Source organism: Glycine soja, chromosome 15 (assembly GCF_004193775.1).
Source record: "Glycine soja cultivar W05 chromosome 15, ASM419377v2, whole genome shotgun sequence".
In the NCBI taxonomy this organism is placed as follows: Eukaryota; Viridiplantae; Streptophyta; class Magnoliopsida; order Fabales; family Fabaceae; genus Glycine; species Glycine soja.
Window position 1 is genome coordinate 43,001,300 of NC_041016.1, and position 22,046 is coordinate 43,023,345.

At 34.6% G+C, this 22,046-nt stretch overlaps 3 protein-coding genes, 1 long non-coding RNA gene and 1 pseudogene across 12 annotated transcripts; 1 reads left to right on the forward strand and 4 right to left on the reverse strand.

The window, feature by feature from the left end:
* Positions 1–892: 892 nt before the first annotated feature.
* On the forward strand, positions 893–20,963 carry LOC114386671 (pentatricopeptide repeat-containing protein At5g27110-like). 8 transcript variants are annotated; one of them, XM_028346703.1, is made up of 12 exons: positions 893–1,147; positions 1,414–1,458; positions 6,205–6,316; positions 8,447–8,516; positions 15,399–17,948; positions 18,047–18,178; positions 18,517–18,604; positions 18,753–18,861; positions 18,962–19,080; positions 19,331–19,459; positions 19,612–20,166; positions 20,264–20,963. In XM_028346703.1, the coding sequence occupies exon 5, from the start codon at positions 15,420–15,422 to the stop codon at positions 17,535–17,537; it is 2,118 nt and encodes a 705-aa protein (XP_028202504.1). In that variant the 5' UTR covers positions 893–1,147; positions 1,414–1,458; positions 6,205–6,316; positions 8,447–8,516; positions 15,399–15,419; the 3' UTR covers positions 17,538–17,948; positions 18,047–18,178; positions 18,517–18,604; positions 18,753–18,861; positions 18,962–19,080; positions 19,331–19,459; positions 19,612–20,166; positions 20,264–20,963. The 8 variants fall into 8 exon arrangements, 6 of the variants coding, with proteins under 6 accessions (XP_028202504.1, XP_028202502.1, XP_028202505.1 ...); XM_028346701.1 differs by having other exon boundaries at positions 6,205–6,281; XM_028346704.1 differs by having other exon boundaries at positions 1,414–1,440; positions 6,205–6,281.
* LOC114386672 lies at positions 1,624–6,294 on the reverse strand (annotated as a pseudogene).
* LOC114386675 lies at positions 6,664–7,988 on the reverse strand. Its single transcript, XR_003661141.1, has 2 exons — positions 7,662–7,988; positions 6,664–7,554 (listed from the first exon to the last, which is right to left on the reverse strand). It is a non-coding gene; the product is annotated as an uncharacterized LOC114386675 (long non-coding RNA).
* On the reverse strand, positions 9,332–10,690 carry LOC114386674 (mitochondrial import inner membrane translocase subunit TIM10-like). The gene is made up of 5 exons (XM_028346710.1): positions 10,573–10,690; positions 10,264–10,316; positions 10,106–10,144; positions 9,837–9,906; positions 9,332–9,574 (listed from the first exon to the last, which is right to left on the reverse strand). Exons 2-5 carry the CDS (start codon positions 10,305–10,307, stop codon positions 9,524–9,526), a joined length of 204 nt encoding a protein of 67 aa, XP_028202511.1. The 5' UTR covers positions 10,308–10,316; positions 10,573–10,690; the 3' UTR covers positions 9,332–9,523.
* On the reverse strand, positions 10,573–13,970 carry LOC114386673 (hsp70-Hsp90 organizing protein 1-like). 2 transcript variants are annotated; one of them, XM_028346708.1, is made up of 7 exons: positions 13,820–13,970; positions 12,540–12,648; positions 12,303–12,439; positions 11,276–11,568; positions 10,948–11,176; positions 10,790–10,849; positions 10,573–10,698 (listed from the first exon to the last, which is right to left on the reverse strand). In XM_028346708.1, exons 4-7 carry the CDS (start codon positions 11,281–11,283, stop codon positions 10,585–10,587), a joined length of 411 nt encoding a protein of 136 aa, XP_028202509.1. In that variant the 5' UTR covers positions 11,284–11,568; positions 12,303–12,439; positions 12,540–12,648; positions 13,820–13,970; the 3' UTR covers positions 10,573–10,584. The 2 variants fall into 2 exon arrangements, with proteins under 2 accessions (XP_028202509.1, XP_028202508.1); XM_028346707.1 differs by lacking the exons at positions 11,276–11,568; positions 12,303–12,439; positions 12,540–12,648; positions 13,820–13,970 and having other exon boundaries at positions 10,948–11,262.
* Positions 20,964–22,046: the final 1,083 nt, after the last annotated feature.

Here is a 22,046-nt window from a genome sequence, read left to right on the forward strand (position 1 = left end):
TTTTGAAATACTCTTTTTCTACTTATAATTTCTATAAAAGTTTCTCCTCTTTTCTTCCATACATTAATATAAGACGAGTTATAAAAAACGAGAAACACAAAATAGAATAATAGATATAATTAGTAAGATGATCAGGAAAAAGAGTACATAGAGATAAGATATAAATACAAAAATTGACAAAATAATTTATGTACTCAACGTGTGAAGGCCTGAGCTTAGTTTATGATGAATCTTTGAGACTTGAGTCTGATTTATAGTCTATCAAAAACTTTTTATTTTGGTTAACCTTCTTAAAAGCCGGCCTGATAGGTTTTTTAAAACCTTCTTCAATATAAATATTTCATATCTTATGGCGTAATAGGAAAGTTAAAGAAAAAAGAATATAAAAGGACACATGACTCACACCTAAATCGTAATTAAATAAAAAAAATATAAAAGGACACATGACTCACACCTAAATCGTAATTAAAGAAAAAGGAATATAAAAGTCATAGCTTTAACCAAAAAAAAATTAATTGTATTCAAAAAATAATATTATATATTGGTACCCAAAAAATAATATATATATATATATATATATATATATATATATATATATATATATATATATATAGATAACGGCCTATCATATTTATAAGGTTTTTTAATCAGCTTAAACATGTTCTATTCTATTTAATTTAATAGACTTTTAAAAGAGTCTGAACCTAACTTCATCTAGGTCATGTAGTCCGACTTGACTTATTCCCACCCCTATAAAAAAAAAATAGTGATTTATGTATTTAAAGATATAAGTTATTTGAAGAATGTACAATCAGCACCTTTATTATTATCGGCTAAAAATTGTGAAATATATATATGTTGATTGTTCTTATTTCTCAAGTCTCAACCAAAAGAAAGAGTCATTAAAATGGAAATGAATCCCACCAAAATATTAAATTATTATAAATAAATGGTATTGTTCTTCCTCTGCACCTTGACCAACGCAACTCGATCCCTAGCCTCTTCACGTTGTTCTTTTAAGCTTGTTTTAACGGCTCGAAGTTCCCGGCCAGCTTGTTTTCAGCTTCTTTGACGGCTCCAACTTCGCGACTCGAACGCGACGAGGTCGTGAAGAAGGATATTGTTCGATCACTTTTGCCGAAATCAGGTTAGTGAGGGTTGTACTTAGTTAGGTTAACCTTCTTTTAAGCTTTTATTAGGAGCTTCGAACAACCCCAGTCACGTTCGTGCTTATTGTATACGCTCATTTGACATTAATATGAAGTTCACACTTTTAACAATTGCGTAGTTCACACTTTCGAACAATTGCCGTCAAAATTATAAATAAATGGTAAAACTTTAAGAATGGCGTTGAAAATAACCAAGTGTGAGGGAACTTCTTTTACGGCTGATGTTTCGTAATGTTGGTTGCAGGGAATTTCTTCCTTTTCTGAACAACAGGTACTGGGTTGCAAACGGGTCAGTGCCGATTTCTTCATTTTCTATGGTTCATGCGTGTTCCTATGTTTTTTTATACTAAAATATAGTTATAGTTAGCTTATTATAGTGTTCAAAATAAAATGTAATACTGTTTCGTTATGAGTTATCTGATGAAGAATATTAATATATTACTATATATGCGGACACAACCACGAAAGGCCATTCATTCATTGGATAAGCTTTTGGATAAGTGGGAATTCCACAACTTTGTAGTAGAAAAGAAATAATTTTGTTGACTACAACCCCTTTGGCAAATTGCTGAACATGGATATAGTTCTCATGAACACTGTGGGACTAGGGACAAGGGCATGGGTGTGTTTCACTCCTTTGTGCTCTATGTACGGCTTGCTGAAGGGAAACTTTGAGGAAATCAGAATTGCTTTTCATGGGTTGGTTGAATTCAGGGTTGGTTAAGTAGTACTGACATGGTTGAGGGTAATGGGTTTGGGTAGTGGGTACACCATGTAATAATTACATAGGGCTCCATAGGGCTAACTGACCTGGTGTAACTTCACAAGCTAACTCCATAGGGCTCTCTGAATCAAGTAGAAAGTCTTCCAATGTTGCAAGGGACTTTAACTGCAGTCCAAGAGATTCGATGGTTTTTTGGCATTCAGCAAATTTACAATTGTAGCCAATGCTAGTTCCTTCTCCTGCATTGAAAGATGCTAAGCTCTTTATATGAAAATACTTATGTGTAATATTGTTAATGCAAAATATTTAGAGTTGGACAACACCCATCACTTGTATTTACCTACTTAGTAATCAAATGCAATTCCAACAAATCTTTTGTAATTTGAGACTAGCATCACGAGTTAGTATTTGAACTAAAACTTAGCTTTAAGCCTTTAAGCATCATGCACTTGACAATATTCACATTGAAAACGATAGAGTTGATGGTGCCAGTCTGTTTAAACAAATATATAATATACATTAAAGAAGGCTTAAATTGTGGAGTTCCCATTGTGTGTTACCAAACTGACCTGCTTTAACTCACTATTAACACCTTCTCCATGAAAAATCTCAGTGTCTTTTTGGAGTTGAGCTTCATTCTTTATTCTCAAGAGCTCATCCTCCAACTTTCCACACTTGGCCAAATTCTCAGCGGACAAAGCTCGTTCTTTCTCAATCTCTTCCTCTAATGAACAAATTTTCAAAACCAATTCTTCTGCTTCAGTGTGAGCAACTCTGAGTTTTGACTCATCTATCTCTTTCTTTTCATGAGTTGCTTTTAGTTTCTCGTATGGTTCTTCGTTTGATTTGTTTGCAAGAGCCAACTTAGTTTGGAGCTCTACTACCTCCAACTCCACTTCCTTTATCCTACTCAGTGATGCTTGAAGCTGCTTTTCGCACTCGGTTAGATCCATCTCTAGCTCAAGTTTCTCTGCCTCCATTTTCTCTAGTTTCTTCTCCAGTGCAGCATTCTTTTGAGCAATAGCTTCCACTTCAGCATTCTTTGTTCCACAGCCACCATTGAGTTGGTCAGGTGCAGTACGTTCCACAGGAAAACGCTTACACTTTCAGTATCTGGCAGTGCAACAAGCCTTTCCATCTCAAGGAAATCATCCATCAGATTCATCTCGGTTGAAAAGACCATACTATTTTTTCCAGCGGTGTTTTCATTGTTAAATTGATCAAGTTTCTTGATTAAAGCCGATGGCCATGAATCATGGTGGTTTGGCTCACCTTCACTCACATCCCAACCTCCTAATTTTTGCATATCACTTTCAACTACCAATTGCCTCTCTCCAATATCTGACATGCTGTCAGTAAAAGACTCTACATAAACTGAAGAGGCAGCTACAGACCTGTGATCATTAGCAGATAATGTTTTGCGAGCCATAGCTTTCAGTCTACGGCACTCAGCTTTTAGCTTAGCCACCTTCTTTATACTCTCCAAATGTTGCCTGCTTGCTGCTTCAGCAGCCTGAGTACTCAAATCCCTTCTATGGTCCTGAACTTTAATTCCTCGAGTTGAGACTGTAGCTTTATTTTAAGACTTGAATTGTCTTTCTCCTTATCCCCAAGCCTCTGCTGAAGATCCAAATGAACTGATGAAGCAGCATCAACAACTTTCCACTCATGATCGGGTCTTTTGGATTCCAAGCCATAAGAGTTATTTGTTAGAGCCTCATGAATCTTTTACTCTTGTTCTTCTTTAGCTTGTTGAAGATCCCTCATACACTCCTTGAGTGCATCATTAAGATGACTAAATTGGTCTTCAAGAACTGAGTTTTCCTGTTTTGCATTGTCGAGTTGTTGTTTAAGAATCAATAATTCATTTTCAGCCTTCTCCCAGCCTAATCAAAGCCACATAATTAAAGATCTTCAGTTCATTAGTTAATGTAAGTCTTTTAACCCGAAAAAAGAAAACAAAACAATACAAATGCCTTTTAAAGAATTTGGATTAAACTTCCTAAAAATCCGCCTAGACCAAAAGTTTATGATATAGTCATGGCTACCCTAGGCAGGAGAAATGAATCATGGACAAGCAGATGAAGCACATTTTAGTATAACCCCTAGAGCATGTTTGGATAATTTTAGATATTCGTTTTTCATAAACCATAGCAAGATCAACACTTGAACAAACACAACTATCAGACCAAAAAAACACTCAATTGCAATTGCTCAATGCCTCAACAGATTTCTCATTTAGATAAACTTGTTTGTCAAATCAAGGTGAAGTTATTGAGATGCAAGATGGCCAAACAACAGATACCCGAGACAGCTTCTTCCGCAACTTTAGCATGCTGCTTTGCCAAATCTTCTTTGGCACTAGAGTTTAAAAGAGCAGCAGTAATCTTTCTGTCAGAGTCTTCACATCATTAACTTCATCATTTGGTGCAGCCTCACACGTGCCTTCTGGAGACGGAGTAGTTTGGGTGGGATATACCTTTAAATCATGGTAAAAAAACATCATTCATCAAATTCCCCCCAATTTACATTAATTTGAACAATCAGAGATCTCAAACTAAAAGGAGGACCGAATCAATGGTCTGCAAGCTTTAGGAACTTATATTCAAGTAAAATAGCAGACCAAATAATAAACAATGTCTTCAACCTTCCTAGAAACTTCAAATCATCTCAAGCAATAGACTAGTAAAACAACAACAGTCCTCTCCCACTAGGAAGCAAGCAGCATTCTAGTCTATTGTATTCTTGACTCAACAGGTTTTCTCTTCTTATTTTCCCTCCCTATCACTTATAGTTATAGCTTGGAATGGATAAGGCCGCATTCTTGGTTCAGAATTTCTCAATTTTGTAGTGTTAAAGCCATGTCATTTTAACTTATCTATCTTCTTTACCAACTTCAATAAAGATTACAATAGTCACTTCAAAAATAGCTACTACCTTAAAAACTCACCCAAACCACAAATACACAGAGCTATCTAAGTTCTAGGGTATTCTCTCCCCCACTCCCCCTTGTTCAGTAATGCAAAATGATGGAAACAAATATAATTAAACCATGATAGGATGCAAAACTGAAGTTAACAATGTATGCAACTAAAAAGACGGCACCTGATCATCGGAAAATCTTTCAGAATGAGACGACATTGAGCCAGAACTCTCAATTTCACCCAGATTTTTCTTAGACGACATCCTGCGCCATAGCCAACTCCTCCTGTCCATGTCCATCCACAATTTAGGCAAAGCAACACCTCCTTACTTCTTCACACAACAGCATGAGCACTACTACTGCCCAACACCCTTTAGTCTAAATAGAACTGGATCTGGGGCTAACTGTGGAATGAATAAGAGGAAGAAGGGAGGGGTGGCAAATTGTTCTTTAAGCAAAACCCAGAAATAAAAATGAAGAATTTGAGAGCCAGGTGTTTAATCTTAAGAAGTAACTTGCAAAGAAAAACAGATGAGTAGTTACAGAGAGCTTTGCTTACAATTCACTTTCCACCACCATCTACCTTGATTTTAACATTTACACATAGAAAAAGGATCACCGGTAAAAGATAGAAAATATGGGAAACAGAAAAAGAAAAAAGTACTATTTTTAAAAGCATATCCTATGGCTATCTATTATGCTATTCCTTTACACACACAACTCAAGAGTCTGAGGGTTAGGCACCTACCATGACTCCCCAATTTCTCGCCACGGCAAGGGTCTATCGTCTATGTCTATCTACTGTGTCAATGCAATTCAATTCAATTCAAGTGCTGAATCTAAAGACTGAAGAAGACAGGAATTAACAGAATATATATATATATATATAGAGAGAGAGAGAGAGGGGAATGTCAGAGAAAGTTTAGGGATATCAAGGTAGATATTATTCAATGAGTTAGTTTTTTGTGATGTGGGAAGAGAAAGAGATATTGGAAAAAAGTGACAGAGAAGTTGAAGATGGGTCATGTTGTGACAGACAGAAAAACAGGATAAGAGCGTTTCTGTGAAGTGTGAACGGGGTCTGAAAAGGTCCACTGCTAGTGCTATAGTTTTATTTAAACTTAAAAAAGTATATAATCGCTTTAAAATATCTCCACCTAATCTCTAGATCATATGTGAAGTTAAGGTAAGGTAACTTTGTCGGGGTTCTAATCAAACAAACACTGCCTTGTTTCCCGCTTATTGCTCCTGTGATTCACTACAGCCGTTAAATTTTTTTATTCTTTTTCCTTTGTTTTTGTCTTGTTCTTCGTGTTATTATTTCTGCTCACTTTTGTTGCTGCGCTGCTTGATCCTGCCTCTGTCCTTTATTGCAATGCAAATTGCAGGTAGTACTTTGCTTGTAGCTACTGTGCCCTGTCTTGCTTCCTGTTGTATCGGCTCCCATTCGCACGCAGTACCATGGGTACAACTAATTCAATGGAAAAAAACTTGGATGAAGTTATGTTGCTCCAGAATAATGGGAATAATATTTCAAATTTAAAGACTTTAATATATTTTTATTTTTAAGTTTAATCACTAATTTACTTCTTATAGTTTCACTGTTCGTATCTTTTTAAAATATAAATAATAGAGACTAAAAAATCACTTTCAAACTATAAGGACTAAAAGAAAATTAAAATATAAACTATAGATACTAAAAATATCACTTTAAAACTATAGGAACTAAAAAAATATGAATCATGAAACTATAAGGATTAAATGGATAATTTAATCTTATTTTTAATAAATATTTAATTTTTCTTTTATTTCCTAATACATTTTTGTTTTATGGTAAGTTAAATTCATAATAAAATAATTTTTTTGTCTTTTGATATATTTTTGTGTGAATGGTTCCTCATAATCATCACAAATAGGACATAAATTTGAAGGGCTTAAACCAAAAAGCATTGTCCTAAAATTAGTGAGAATGCATTCTTGGCTGATCTTTCAAAGAAAGCCCTTTGCATATTCAGGATCCTTCCACTTCCTCATCTCCATGAAGAGAGCATGATTCTTGTGAGTTGCTACACCATTCACCTCATACACATATTTCATAAAGCACACTCCATCACTAGACTTCCTCTCCATGCTATACTATCTGCTCGGTCAGTATTGTAACTAACTTCCATATCTGTTACCATCTTCACAACATTAGGGGAAAGATAATCCTTAATTGTATGAATTTGCCAACAACCATTCACATCAATATACTCAGCCACAGATTTTTGAAGCTCATAATGGGGAGTGTTACTAGCAGCTACATCCACCAATCTGCCACAGCTTGGAATCCAAGCATCGTTCCAAAATTTTATCAAGGTGATGGTAACTTCGAATGATATTCTGACAGAATGTGTCCCAAATAGAACAAATACCCCGCCAAAAGTTTTTTATTTGTGTTTGCTTATTGAGCATTGGCAGAATACTAGAGCCACAACGATACTTGCTCCTGATAAAAGGAGCCCAAACAGGAGAATCTCCAATTGGCTCTCATCATATCTCATTTTCCTCAAGCCTAGCCCTCCCTGCTCCTTGTGAGTGCTGATCTTGTCTCATGACACTAGATGCATCTTTTGTCCATTGAGCTATGACCCCAAATGAAATTCCTGTAGACTTTATCAACATCATCACGAGTGGATTTGGGTAGGAGTGTAGTTTGCATGACATACCTTGGCAACATCATCTCGGAGTCACTCTTCCTGCAAAAATAGAGATTTAGCTTTCCAAGCACTGATTTACTTTATCAATTATAAATTGAAAAGTATTTCGGGAGGGTCTCTTATGAAAGATTGGGACTCCAATATACTTATCCTAGTCCTCAGTCCATGGTATCTCCTTCTCATCACTAACTTGTTGCTCAAGTGTCTTCCAACATAATTGGAGATTTATTGTCTGCCCCGAACTCCTGCAAAACAAATCTAAAATATTCTTAACCAAATAGACCTGGTCAAGAGTAGCCTTCGCAAAAAGAATAACATCATCCGCAAAAGCTAAGAGAACAATATCCTATTTGTGTGAACAGATAAATTAGATTTGTAATTTTAAATTTTAGAGAAAATAAATATCAGTTAAAAGTAATATTAACATTTGTAATCGATTTAACTACTGTAAGAAGTTATTAAAGAAGGAATTCTTTTTAGCTTGCACTTGTAGTGATACGACTTTCAAAATATGATATATAAAAATATATTAAAAAAATACTCACACGGTCCCAAATAAAGTATTAGATTTACGAAAAAATTGTACCAAAATATCATTTCACGTTTTAACGTAATGGTTCTTTTTCACCGATATCCCTGATAAATCTTACTTTAGTTTTTAAATTTAATATTAAGACAAATGATAACCAATACTCTTAGGTCATTAATTAAGAAATTAAAAAAAGAAATCTTTTTATTGAAATATAAAATTATATTATTAATGATTTTTTTATTTTCTCTTCTAATTTTAATAATAAATATTTTTAATTTTTAATTTTTAATTTTTATAATAAATATATCTATATATAAATCTATTTGCCATGTCCTGATCTGGTTTGTAGTTTTGACACGGTTATTTCGAACCTAATATATTGCTGTCTTTTAAATGTAGGTTGTGAAGGTTCATTAAAATACTGGGTATGTAGACAACACACCAACACAGAGACTGCTCCAGGTCATTGGTAAGCATAAGCTCCTGTTCATCTATATTTTCTTTGAAACATGTAATTAATTAAATTACTTTGCAAGATTTGTAGATACTTCTGCTAAATTATTATATGGATGATAAATTTTGGAACTGATTAGATGTTTAATATCAAGAAATAGTATGACTTTTAATTGCAATGTTAGCCACTTGATCATAGAAGCTATGATACCATGCCAAGCACCAACTTGGCTACAGATTTTAGTTGTTAGGTGCATTCACATACTTGGTTTTGTATATCTAACAAATGCTAATGTCATCCATGTCATATCAGCACAATCTTCTCTCTTCAACCCTAGTTGTACTAAATTCTCTTGCATCAAGTGCATTGCCTTATCCAAACCTCCAACATACAAGCTTTCAAACAAATTATTCGGGTATCAACTCCGTCATCTAAATCTGTTTTATACACTGGGACTTGATTTCATTCACAAAACTATGCAGTCTCATCGTCTAAAGCAGCAACTAGATAATTGGTTATGCCAACTCTGTTGATATTGGTGAACCAGACCTCCAGCATCTCCTTCACATTGGTGTTTGCATGACACACTAAAACCTCTTGTTTAACTAGAACTTTCTCTAATATCTTTTCCAATCTTGGATTCACAGATTGATGAGGAACAACAGTAGTGTTGGCTCTTAATCCCTTTACAGTAGCAAAAGGTCTAGATTTAGGCTGTTTTCCTAATGTAAGGAACTGCTTTTGAGCCTGTTCTTTCCCTTGATTTGACTCTGTTCTAAGAGAATTTTCCCAAAACTTACTAGATTCAGAAGCCAAATAAACAATCACCATTACTCCAAACATACTTTATTCTAAGTAAAATGTACACTTGAAACCAAAATTGTAGTCATTCTCAAAGAAAAACAAAATTGTACAACCCTAGACAATAAGTAATCCATAATCACTCTCCACGATTTAAGTCAACAGAAAAGTGGCATAGCTCACTGGTTGCTAACCGCAAAAGAAAATACAAAACACTTGGATTACATTGGAGGCCTCCCAGAACCGAGCAGCAGACCAATTAGATTAGTCACCTAGCCAAAAAAAAAAATCTCCTTAGACAATAAGACAATCACTATTTGCAGTTTCCCATTATTTCAAAAGCAAAAACCATATTGAAGTCAAAACATTGTAATCCACAAGTACTAAAACCCCAGTAAGATTTCATCCTAAAACTTCTGTCTGAGAAACTATCTTAAAGCATAATAGAGTTTGATGAGAAAAAAAGGATACCTAATATACAACTCAAAACAGTGCCAGTGATAGATCCAAAAGTAAACTTAAGTAACATCTTACATGCCAATATTTTGAAGCACAGTGGTCAATGCAACTATTTTCACCCATATTTAGCTCAGACTCCTTATACCTGAGATGAAAAAGTGGTAAACAGATATTATCATAACATTCACATTGAGCCATCCTCAAAATAATGCAACAGCTGATAACTCTTGAGAATTAAGAAACTAATCTCCAAATTGTCAAATTGACTGGACTGGATGACATTTGAAGGGCATCAAACATGACACTTTCTCAAGCAGATTATGCAATCAGAAGAGTTTCCCTACCTATTGTCAACACACTTATTGAAACAGGTCTGGGTCATCCTGAATGGTAAAAACAACAAAAGGTTAGCCAAATGAATTATTATGCAAACAAAAATTCTCATAAAACAAATACAGTCAGATTCTACATTGTACTTGCTTACAACAGCAGGGAAACCTACTTGTTGAATAATTCGACCCTATATTCCATCTCCTTTTCAGCCATTCCAAATATCTGCTAAGAAAGTTTTCTGAATATTCAGAACTAAAATATACGATTGAAGTTTGACAAGAGGTTTTCGTGCAACTTAATAGTATCAGGTTAGTAAACAACAATGTGAGTGTGTGTAATATTAAATTCTTTAAATGAATTTGTATATACTATTCGATATTTCTATATATTATAGTCTTCATTTGTTATCTTAATTATTTAAATTATATAGTCACACTGAAAAATACAATTGTCAATTGTTTCTCTGCTTGATTGCCACCTTCCATAAAATTCATCTCATCTGCACAATCTCGGCACTGATAAGCTTTTGAATCTTGTTCATCACCATTGGATTCTTCGCATGTTCCTCTGCAGCTCTGGGATTTTCCTGGAAATCAATCAATACCTGCATACATGCCCAACTCTCGTTAGCACAGCCAGTTCCTCTATTACATTGACACAACACATAGTAACTTTCAATCAACAAGGGAGCATACTTGTCTCATAACAGGGTCTTGCAGAATGCTTTGTATCTCTGGGTCTTGCATTGCCTTGGCCTGCAAAAACATAAAATTAAATATTTGCACATATGAATTGCCCATTTCAGGTGATTTAGTCAATAGAGTTCATTAGGTTATCAGAACACAAGTCACACCTGTCTCTCCTTTAACTCCTCAGGTGTAAAATCTCCATGGATAGCCTTATTAATTTGTTCTAAACATCTTAAATGTATGATACTATGGTGATTACGCACTTGCATTGTCATGGTGCATATGGAAAGTGGCAATATTAACTCCCAAAAATAGCAGGAATGTAGCACGATACCATACCTTCTTATGCCATCAAGCAAGTCCTCATTGTTAGGATCATGTTTCAAACCCTCCCTGTATGTTTCCAAAGCTTTGTCATATTCTTTCATGATCAGGATTTGCATTAACTATTGAACACAAGGATTATCACTGCTATTCAATGGGTATTATTACCTTAGCATCTTTTGGGTTCCTTTTTATAGCTTTTGTATAATGCTTGTTGTTGCTCTAGTTCTTTCTTAGCCTTTTCAGCTTCGTTCAGTTTCTTCAAGGTGTCTGTGTTGCGGTTCTCTGTAAGTGCTTTTTGGAAATTCTCAATGGCAGGTTAAAATTTGGGTAATGCATTTAGCCATTTTGGCCAATGCAGTCCCTTTCCTTGTCAAAGCTCTTGCTATCATCTTGTAATCCGATCTTAGTATTTTTCCCCTTTCAACAGCCCTTTCACAATCCTTTATGCAGTCGTCAAACTGGTACAAAATAACAAGAAAAACCTCATCAATCAGATTGTGCATGAAATATTAACAAAAAACAAAAGATTGAACATGAAAGCAAAATGCATGACACCCTCCTCCTCCCCCACCCAAAAAAAGAAGAATGATTCACTAAGGGCCTGTTTGATTCATCTGTCACTTTTCTGCTTTAAACTGTTTTCTAAAACAATTCCACACAACTTGCTACTCAGATATCAAATTTTCATCCTTATTTCCTTTTTGAAAATTGTTTCCACAACAAGTGTTTTAAAAAGCAAAAAACATAATCGGCTGAGGGAAGCTTTCTTATCTTCTTTTTTCATTTGTTCAGCCTCTCCTTCTACCCCACACTCTACTTCATGCCTCTCACCACCCTCCACCAACTGTCCGAACAACCATGTTTAGTTGCTTGCATGTTGAAAACGAAAAACACTTTTTGAAAATAAAATTCAAACACATTTCCCTAGGGTTTTTTTTTATACAATTCCTCATGTAATACACCAAAATACATAGAAAATGAAATAAAACCTTGTTTAAATGCACAGTCATGCCACGACCAGACTTGATCAAATTCCTTATCCAACAAATAAGCTTCAACGATAATACAGCAGCAAAGTAATCATGGCACGTGCAAAGAGATAGATACATAGACTAAAGTCTAACCTACATATATTAATCCAATAATCCTTCCCTTAGTTCACCACCTAATCAATTCTCCAATCCAAACATACCCGTTACCAGCGTAGAGATTAAAACAGTCCAAAACAATCCGGGAAATTTGAACCCTTTTGGGTTCATTAACAATGAAATTCTGATGTTGAGGTGGCTCCGGCTCTTCTTTCTTTTGAGATTGCTTCGGCACATCAACCTAAATCAAAGCAGAGGGGAAGTATAGTCTCTCACACAATGAATCAAGTACAAGAGAGAATAATAAAAGACTGGAAGCCAAAAGAGCTGTGTCCCAATACCTGATCTGATGCTGCAGAACATGAGACAAGAGGAAGATTCTCTATCAAGGTAGTGTTGTCAACCTCCTTTTTGGTTTTGTCAATAGATACTCTCCGTTTAATCCCAACCCTACAAAAAATGTAGGTTCAATATCAAGAAAACAAAATGTGAGACCAAATAAAAGGCATTGCTTTAGCAACAATTCCATTCCAGACACAATAATATAATTCTTAGAGATATAGAAAGGATTTCTATATGTGCTCAACTTAGCACTCACCAAGAAAGAGTATATATTAAACCACTTTTTTCACAAAAGTTATTCGTTAATGGACATTATTCATGAGACAATCTAGTTTCAAAATCGTAAAAAGAAAATCCAGATCATGAATGGATGGATAATAATAATAATAATAATATACAAAGCGCAAAGCAACACAAAGTAATATATGTATATAACATTATTCTATGCTTTTCAGTGTCCATAATTCCTTGTGAACAAGCCAACAGAATTTGAAAATTAACAATACCAACTAGTCAAAATTCATACCCAATCCAAATCAAACACACAATTTAGACACCTAAGGGTGTGCATGTTCCAAGGATTGACAAGTTATTCCTCCTAAATTAAACTTGAGAAAATGACATATATATATATATATATATATATATATATATATATATATATATATATATATATATATATCAATTGACATCAGGCATCTTTAGCCGTTACACTGCTTAATAACTTTATGTAGAAGACAGAATTAATCAATCCAACCGTTGAATCATGATATTATCTTTCTAATCTGTATATAAAATTTCACATTATTTGGATAGCCATTGATATGTTATCCTACTTTATAAAATCTTCCAATGCAACATTTGGATTGCTTGATTTCATATTCTACAAAACATTAATAAGCAGAGTATATGCAGAAGTTTGACAACTGGTTTCAATCCCCAGAATACACTCTTCTTTGGTGAGGAGTGAGAAGTTTTAACTTTTAAGCGTGACTAAACCCATTACTCCATTAGTCTTGTAGTCGGCCCAAAAGACCGGAGCTTGTGGCATACCTGGGGTCTCATGGAGCCAAAGTTCCTAATTACAGTGGTTAAAAAAATGTAATGATAAAGCAATATATACGTATGTGCGTGCACAAACAAAATTGAGTAAGCAAAATACTAACATTTTGTTATGAAAAAATTATTAAAATCGAATGGGGCGCATAACATAATTTGAAGTCAAGTAAGTGAGTGAGGGAGTAAAGTAGAAATGAAAAGAAAAGAAGACAGTGAAAACCTTGATCGTTGGAGTCCACAAATTCTTTGACTATCTTCAAATACTTGTCCATGAGAACCTTCGAGGGTTCACCAACGGAGGAGAAGTTTATGAGATTGGGTTCATCGGTGTTCGCCATAGCATTACCAACAACCTTAATCCAAACGAAGAAGACACGACAACAGAGTAGGGTTTTTGTTTTCAACCGTGGGAAAGAAAAATACAGTTCACCGTGAGAAACTCAATTCCAACCGTTGATGTTTCATTTAGTTTTAATTAATGGTTACGATTTCTGTATTTTCTTTCTTTTTTTTTTCTTCACTAAATAGCTAAATTCATCCATTAAATTGTGACGCGTATATAAATTTGTCCAATAAAAAATTAAATTTATTCCATGATTTTTGCAAGCAGTACAAATTAGTGTTGAAATTAATGATAGATTCCTGAATTTTATAATTTAATATTAAATTAATTTTTAAAATATATTTTATCATCAAATTTAATTTATAAATATGTAAAATGTTATATATTGATTCTTAAATTTTATAATTTAATTTTAAATTAATTTTAAAAAATATAATTTATGATCAAATAAATTTTTTAAATATTATATTTTTCACGTAAATTAAATTTATTTATTTTTATCTTAGAATTAATTTCTCACCAATAGGGACGTTGGGAACCAATTTGACTATTTCTCCATTTTTTTTTTCATTTTCTTTTTCAACTTGTTTCTCCCTTTGTCCTTTACACAATGTCCCCTTCTCTCTCACCGTCGCTCTACACAGTACACAGTGCACACTACAAACCTTTCAACCGAAAAACCAGAACACGGGAGCACTACAACCTTACAAAGTCTCGTGTCAAACACAATTTCTTAAAACAAAACTCAGATACTTTTTGATTGTTCAGTTTTCTGCAAATCTCTCTCTCAGGTGAGCATTCTCTCTCTCATATTCAGCAGCTAATACCACCGAAATTTATGGTGGCAATTTTAGAATCATATTGATGCGGCATTTACAATCTATAATCAAAGTTCACATTTTGAACTTGAGTCAGAATATGGTTTATTCTTTAGTTGAATAAAAATGTAGTCAAGTTTGGTTAGTTGATGCTCTTTCTGGTCTCTACTTATGCTGATAATAGTGATAGAGAAGTTCTAATTATGGGTTGGCTTATCATTCTAATTAAAGAATTACTACCTTAGTTGCTTCTTCTCCTTTGCCAATAGGGATGTCCTCAATGAGATGGAGTATTGATACTAGAGGGAAACTTATGCATGTCATTTATGTTTACACTTTTTATTTTACCGAATACTTTTATGTCATCTTCTTTTACTTTTGCAAGAACTCTGATATGCTCATGATCTTTGTTTACTGAATATGCTGTCATTTAACTGTGGGAAATTTTATAAGTATGATGGTTATCTTAGATGGGGTGGGCATTAGGGTGTTTGTAGTTCCTATTAATTTAAGGTCGTTGGATTTTCCACTGATTTTAGGAAGTTAGCAATTTGAGTGATTGTATTTGTGTTTTTGTTTGTTATTTGTTTTATTCCCATGCTTTAGAATTTAGATTGATGATTATGGTTTCTGTGTAGTGTCTCTCTGGTCATTGCTGAATGGACACTAGAAAACTACTACCCCTTTTGAGAGCTTGTATGAATTCCAAGTCACTGAAGCAAGGCAAGCTCATTCATCAGAAAGTTGTAACTTTGGGCTTGCAAAATGATATTTTCTTGTGCAAGACCTTGATTAACCAGTATCTTTCTTGCCATTTGTATGATCATGCAAAGTGTGTTTTTGATAACATGGAAAACCCATGTGAGATATCCTTGTGGAATGGCTTGATGGCAGGTTACACTAAGAATTACATGTATGTGGAAGCCCTAGAGCTTTTTGAGAAGTTGTTACACTACCCTTACCTAAAACCTGATAGTTATACTTACCCTAGTGTTTTTAAGGCTTGTGGGGGGCTGCATAGATATGTTTTGGGAAAAATGATTCATACATGTTTGATAAAAACTGGTTTAATGATGGACATTGTTGTTGGAAGCTCTCTTGTCGGTATGTATGGAAAATGCAATGCATTTGAGAAAGCCATATGGCTGTTCAATGAAATGCCTGAGAAGGATGTGGCATGCTGGAATACAGTGATTTCTTGTTATTATCAAAGTGGAAACTTCAAAGATGCCCTAGAATATTTTGGCCTAATGAGAAGATTTGGATTTGAGCCTAATTCGGTTACAATCACAACTGCTATTTCATCTTGTGCTAGACTTTTGGATTTGAACAGGGGAATGGAAATCCATGAGGAATTGATCAATAGTGGTTTTCTGCTGGACAGTTTCATTAGCTCTGCTCTTGTTGACATGTATGGAAAATGTGGTCATCTAGAAATGGCCATAGAGATTTTTGAGCAGATGCCTAAAAAGACTGTTGTTGCTTGGAATTCCATGATTAGTGGATATGGTTTGAAAGGTGACATCATATCATGCATTCAACTTTTTAAGAGGATGTACAATGAAGGAGTCAAGCCAACATTGACTACCTTAAGTAGTTTAATAATGGTTTGTTCACGATCAGCCCGACTACTAGAGGGGAAGTTTGTGCATGGATATACAATACGAAACAGAATACAGCCTGATGTTTTCGTTAATAGTTCACTCATGGATCTATACTTTAAATGTGGAAAGGTAGAGTTAGCCGAAAAGATCTTTAAATTAATACCAAAGTCCAAGGTAGTTTCTTGGAATGTTATGATTTCTGGATATGTGGCTGAAGGGAAACTTTTTGAAGCCCTTGGCCTCTTTAGTGAAATGAGAAAATCGTATGTTGAATCTGATGCTATTACTTTTACCAGTGTTTTGACAGCTTGTTCTCAACTAGCAGCACTAGAAAAAGGTAAAGAGATTCACAATCTGATTATTGAGAAAAAATTGGACAACAATGAAGTGGTTATGGGAGCTCTACTTGATATGTATGCAAAGTGTGGTGCTGTAGATGAAGCATTCAGTGTTTTTAAATGTTTGCCCAAAAGGGATCTGGTGTCCTGGACTTCCATGATTACTGCTTATGGGTCTCATGGTCATGCCTATGGAGCTTTGGAGCTTTTTGCTGAAATGCTGCAGTCCAACGTGAAACCTGATAGGGTTGCTTTTCTTGCTATACTATCTGCTTGTGGCCATGCTGGGTTGGTTGACGAAGGATGCTATTACTTCAATCAAATGATCAATGTTTATGGCATTATACCTAGAGTTGAACATTATTCATGCTTGATTGATCTTCTTGGACGTGCTGGAAGATTGCATGAAGCATATGAGATTCTGCAACAAAACCCTGAAATCAGGGATGATGTTGAGTTGTTAAGCACATTATTTTCTGCATGTCGTCTGCACAGAAATATTGATTTGGGAGCTGAAATTGCAAGAACGCTTATTGATAAGGATCCTGATGATTCATCAACCTATATTCTCTTGTCAAATATGTATGCTTCTGCACATAAGTGGGATGAAGTACGTGTGGTGAGATCAAAGATGAAAGAGCTTGGATTAAAGAAGAATCCAGGGTGTAGTTGGATTGAGATTAATCAGAAGATCCTCCCGTTCTTTGTAGAAGACAATTCACACTTGCATCTAGAACTTGTTTTTAAATGCCTTTCATATCTCTCTGATCACATGGAAGATGAGTCTAAATCATTTACATATCATCTTGATGTTGAAACATTGAGATTATATTAGTTTTCAAATTTGCAAAGGATGATATGAAATGCCTTTCATATCTCTCTGTCTTTGTGACTGTACAGTGTGAACAAACTTGAATGAATAGTGTACATTTTCTTCCATGTATTATACATGGTAGGTCCATTGAGTTAGTAATCCTAGATGAAGTGTGCAATCAAGCAAAGGAAAGTCAGAGTTCTTTTTGTGTTGATATGTTCTATTTTTTGGTCCGTTTTGGATTTTAGTAAAAAATAAATAAATAAAGACCAGTTACTCACACCAAGGATCTTAGTCTTCGGATCCTCACCATGTCCAGCTCACAAGCTTATCCTCCTTTGCAAATTTGAAAACTAATATAATCTCAAGGTTGACAACACTACCTTGATAGAGAATCTTCCTCTTGTCTCATGTTCTGCAGCATCAGATCAGGTATTGGGACACAGCTCTTTTGGCTTCCAGTTTTATTATTCTCTCTTGTACTTGATTCATTGTGTGAGAGACTATACTTCCCCTCTGCTTTGATTTAGGTTGATGTGCCGAAGCAATCTCAAAGAAAGAAGAGCCAGAGCCACCTCAACATCAGAATTTCATTGTTAATGAACCCAAAAGGGTTCAAATTTCCCGGATATTGAAAAAAATTTTAGCATCAGAAGATGAAGGTTTGACTCATTTACATTGCCCATGATTTGTTTGTTTGCAATTATTGGGGGTATTGTTTATTTTATGCAGCTATATGATGTGGGCCTCTTTTGTTTTTTCGAAGAAAAACAGTTTTTCTGGTTCATTGGTCGTTGGTCCTTTTGTTAATATTTCCCGTTAATTTGGCATTTTGTATGAATTGGTTATGTAACCATTTTGGCTAGTTGAGAAATTTTGAATTCTTTTGGCTAGTCTGTGAAAGCTAATCTACACTGAAAATCTTTGATGGATGATTTGGTGCTTATATAAATTTGTGGCTTGTAAATGTGTCCATTCATGATCTGAATTTTTACTGCAGTGTACAATTTTGATGAATTGTCTACTAGAGATCGTGCTCTAGTGGAGAAGTTATCCCAAAAAATGGGGCTTAGTTGTACATTTTCCGGGTGAGTTCTAACTGCAGCACACATTAAATTTCCATTTTAAATCTGTAAGAATTATAGTCCCATGCCTGGATGGGAACTGTTGCTATTGTATTTGTTTTCTTTCTGTTGTACATAATGTTTTCTTGTTCTGAACCTGCATTTTGTATAGGCGTGGGATTAGAAAGAAATCATTTGTTCACAAAACCAAAAAGGAGGTTGACACCACTAGGATGTTGGGTAGTCTTCCTCATGTCACATTTCCTGAAGAGTCAAATCAGGTATTGGGAGATTTCTGTTTTGGCTTAAGGTCTTTGAGTATTCTTGTATAGACCTGTTTCACACTATGTTCACTTCATTTTATTTGTGTTGGCATGCCAGTGAAAATGCAGAATAAAAAGGAGATGGAGCATCCCCAGCATCAAAACCCATTGTTGATGAATCAACAAGGATAGAGATTTCCCAGACATAAGAAATTTTTTTAGCATCAAAGGATGAAGGTTTCACTGACTAAGAATACCCATGGAGTATTTTATGTTGTTTATCTGTTTCACATGGAAATGTGATATGGGCTACATTTTCTTTTTTAAAAAATAGTATGATTTGTTGGTCTTTTCCTGAACCGTCCTGGTGAATTGGGCATACATTTTGGCTTTTTGTTAAATTTGAATATTTCATAAGGGCTAATAGACATTGGAAATCTTCAAAGGATGATTATATAGCTGATATCAGTTTGTTTGGCATATGCAGATTGTATTTGCTATACACATTCACAGAATATTAATTTTGTTTGCGGTGTACAATTTTGAAGCTAACTGAAGAATGTGTTGCAGTGCATCAATTATCCCAGAAAATGGGGTTTAGAATCGAAAATTCGGGGTAATTTCTAACTGCCAAGTATATTAGCTAATATAAAATTGCATATGCAATTTTCCTTTTCATTGTGTAAGAATTAATTTACAGTTTTACTAATGTGTTTTTATTGAGTTTTACATATTGTTTTCTTGATAATGAACCTTTTTTTTGTGTAGGAGTGGTATTAAACAGAAAGTATCTGTTCACAAAATTGAAAAGAAAATTCACACCACTACCAAGTTGGAGAATCTTCCTTGTTTCACATTTTCTAAAGAGTCAAATCAGGTGTTAGGAGGTTTATTAATGCGTTATCTATCTGGTGATGAAGTACTTTGGGGAGAGATGATTGGAGCATATAGTGACCCTACCAACAGAACAAAACAAAAGGCTTGCTTGAATAGTCATTCTGTAAATTCGAAGTTGTCACCACAGAAAACTTTTGATTGCTCTTTAGTTGTATATGATGAGAATGAGATTACTATCAACGACTGCAGCATGTGGATAAGGAACTGTACTGTTGTTGGACTACTTCCATTATTCTTGCTTTCCAAAGAGATCGCTGTTGCTCTAGCAAAGGATTGTACAGAGGGACACAAGACTATGTCTTCTGATAATGTAGTTAGAGTAATCATATAGATCAGTGGCTTTATTTTGAGTCAACAGCACTTGATGCTTCTGAGATGAACTACTTGAGAGAGCGATTATCATATCAGCAGCAATTTTATAGAAAAGTATGCCAATATTTCTTTGTTTTTACTTTCAGATTAGATCTTGTAACCATGTTATTCCTTTTCTTTCAATCTGCTTGATATATTTGTTTGTTTTCAGGTGACACATTCAACCGATGTTCTTCCTCATATTCTACTGTCTGCTGTGGATGCCTTAGCTTGCATTCTGTCCCGTCATGGCTTTCTGGCATACCACAGACCTCAGATTGTGCTAACACACTGACTACTATAAATGCTACAAATCCAAAAGAATTCCAAACACAGCTTATAAATCAAGATGCACACCAGATCAATCCTTCTGAAGTTAAGGCATCTGAACCTGAGGCCATCGAAAATCCAAGTAACTAAACTATTCAAAGCTTGCTCAACCCCAACAATGCATACAGATAAGACTCCTGATTCCTGAAGGATTTTGTACTGGGCACGGTAGCTACAAGCAAAGTACTACCCGCAATTTGCATTGCAATAAAGGACAGAGGCAGGATCAAGCAGCGCAGCAACAAAAGTGAGCAGAAATAATAACACGAAGAACAAGACAAAAGCAAAGGAAAAAGAATTACAATTTTTAACGGCTGTAGTGTTTTTTAAGTTTAAATAAAACTATAGCACTAGCAGTGGACCTTTTGAGACCCCGTTCACACTTCACAGAAACGCTCTTATCCTGTTTTTCTGTCTGTCACAACATGACCCCTCTTCAACTTCTCTGTTACTTTTTTCCAATATCTCTTTCTCTTCCCACATCACAAACAACTAACTCATTGAATAATATCTACCTTGATATCCCTAAACTTTCTCTGACATTCCTCTCTCTCTCTCTCTCTCTCTCTCTCTCTCTCTCTATATATATATATATATATATATATATATATATATCTTTTCTTTCATTCTGTTAATTCCTGTCTTCTTCACTCTTTGGATTCAGCACTTGAATTGAATTGAATTGCATTGACACAGTAGATAGACATAGACGATAGACCCTTGTCGTGTAGTGAAATTGGGGAGTCATGGTAGGTGCCTAACCCTCAGACTCTTGAGTTGTGTGTGTAAAGGAATAGCATAATAGATAGCCATAGGATATGCTTTAAAAAATAGTACTTTTTTCTTTTTCTGTTTCCCATATTTTCTATCTTTTACTAGTGATCTTTTTTCTATGTGTAAATGTTAAAATCGAGGTAGATGGTGGTGGAAAGTGAATTGTAAGCAAAGCTCTCTGTAACTACTTGTCTGTTTTTCTTTGCAAGTTACTTCTTAAGATTAAACACCTGGCTCTCAAATTCTTCATTTTTATTTCTGGGTTTTGCTTAAAGAACAATTTCCCACCCCTCCCTTCTTCCTCTTATTCATTCCACAGATAGCCCCAGATCCTGTTCTATTTAGACTAAAGGGTGTTGGGCAGTAGTAGTGTTCATGTTGTTGTGTGAAGTGACTGTTGTGTATTTGTGGTTTGGGTGAGTTTTTAAGGTAGTAGCTATTTTTGAAGTGACTGTTGTAATCTTTATTGAAGTTGGTAAAGAAGATAGATAAGTTAAAATAACATGGAAATATTTTTCACTATTTGTAATTATTTTTTTAATAACATGAAAATATTAATTATAAAGTAGCCAATAGTTATAATAATTTTTTCACTAACTCTGTATTGTAATGAAAAACTTTTATATTTTACTTTTGGATCAATTAAATTTATTTGTAAGCAAATAATTTTTCATTAACATTTTTTATTAATTTTTGTAATAAATATGTTCATAATATTTTTTAAAATATTATAATTTTTAAAATAATTGCATTTAAATTTCACTTTCCAACATAATGTGTTGGGGTTAGCTGGAATAGCCACGAATCTCCCCGAAAATTTACCACCAAGCACCCGTTTGTTACATGGAAAG

Coding starts and splice junctions, on each gene's coding strand:
- LOC114386674 (XM_028346710.1), bottom strand. CDS start 10,307: ATGGCTGAAAAGGAGATGGAATATAGGGTCGAATTATTCAACAA. Junction 9,907..10,105: donor AATAAGTGTGTTGACAATAG/GTAGGGAAACTC, acceptor TTTTCATCTCAG/GTATAAGGAGTCTGAGCTAA. Junction 9,575..9,836: donor GTGCTTCAAAATATTGGCAT/GTAAGATGTTAC, acceptor TTTTTTGGCTAG/GTGACTAATCTAATTGGTCT.
- LOC114386673 (XM_028346707.1), bottom strand. CDS start 11,226: ATGCAAATCCTGATCATGAAAGAATATGACAAAGCTTTGGAAACATAC. Junction 10,850..10,947: donor AGGAGTTAAAGGAGAGACAG/GTGTGACTTGTG, acceptor ATGTTTTTGCAG/GCCAAGGCAATGCAAGACCC. Junction 10,699..10,789: donor AAGACCCTGTTATGAGACAA/GTATGCTCCCTT, acceptor GCATGTATGCAG/GTATTGATTGATTTCCAGGA.
- LOC114386671 (XM_028346703.1), top strand. CDS start 15,420: ATGGACACTAGAAAACTACTACCCCTTTTGAGAGCTTGTATGAATTCC.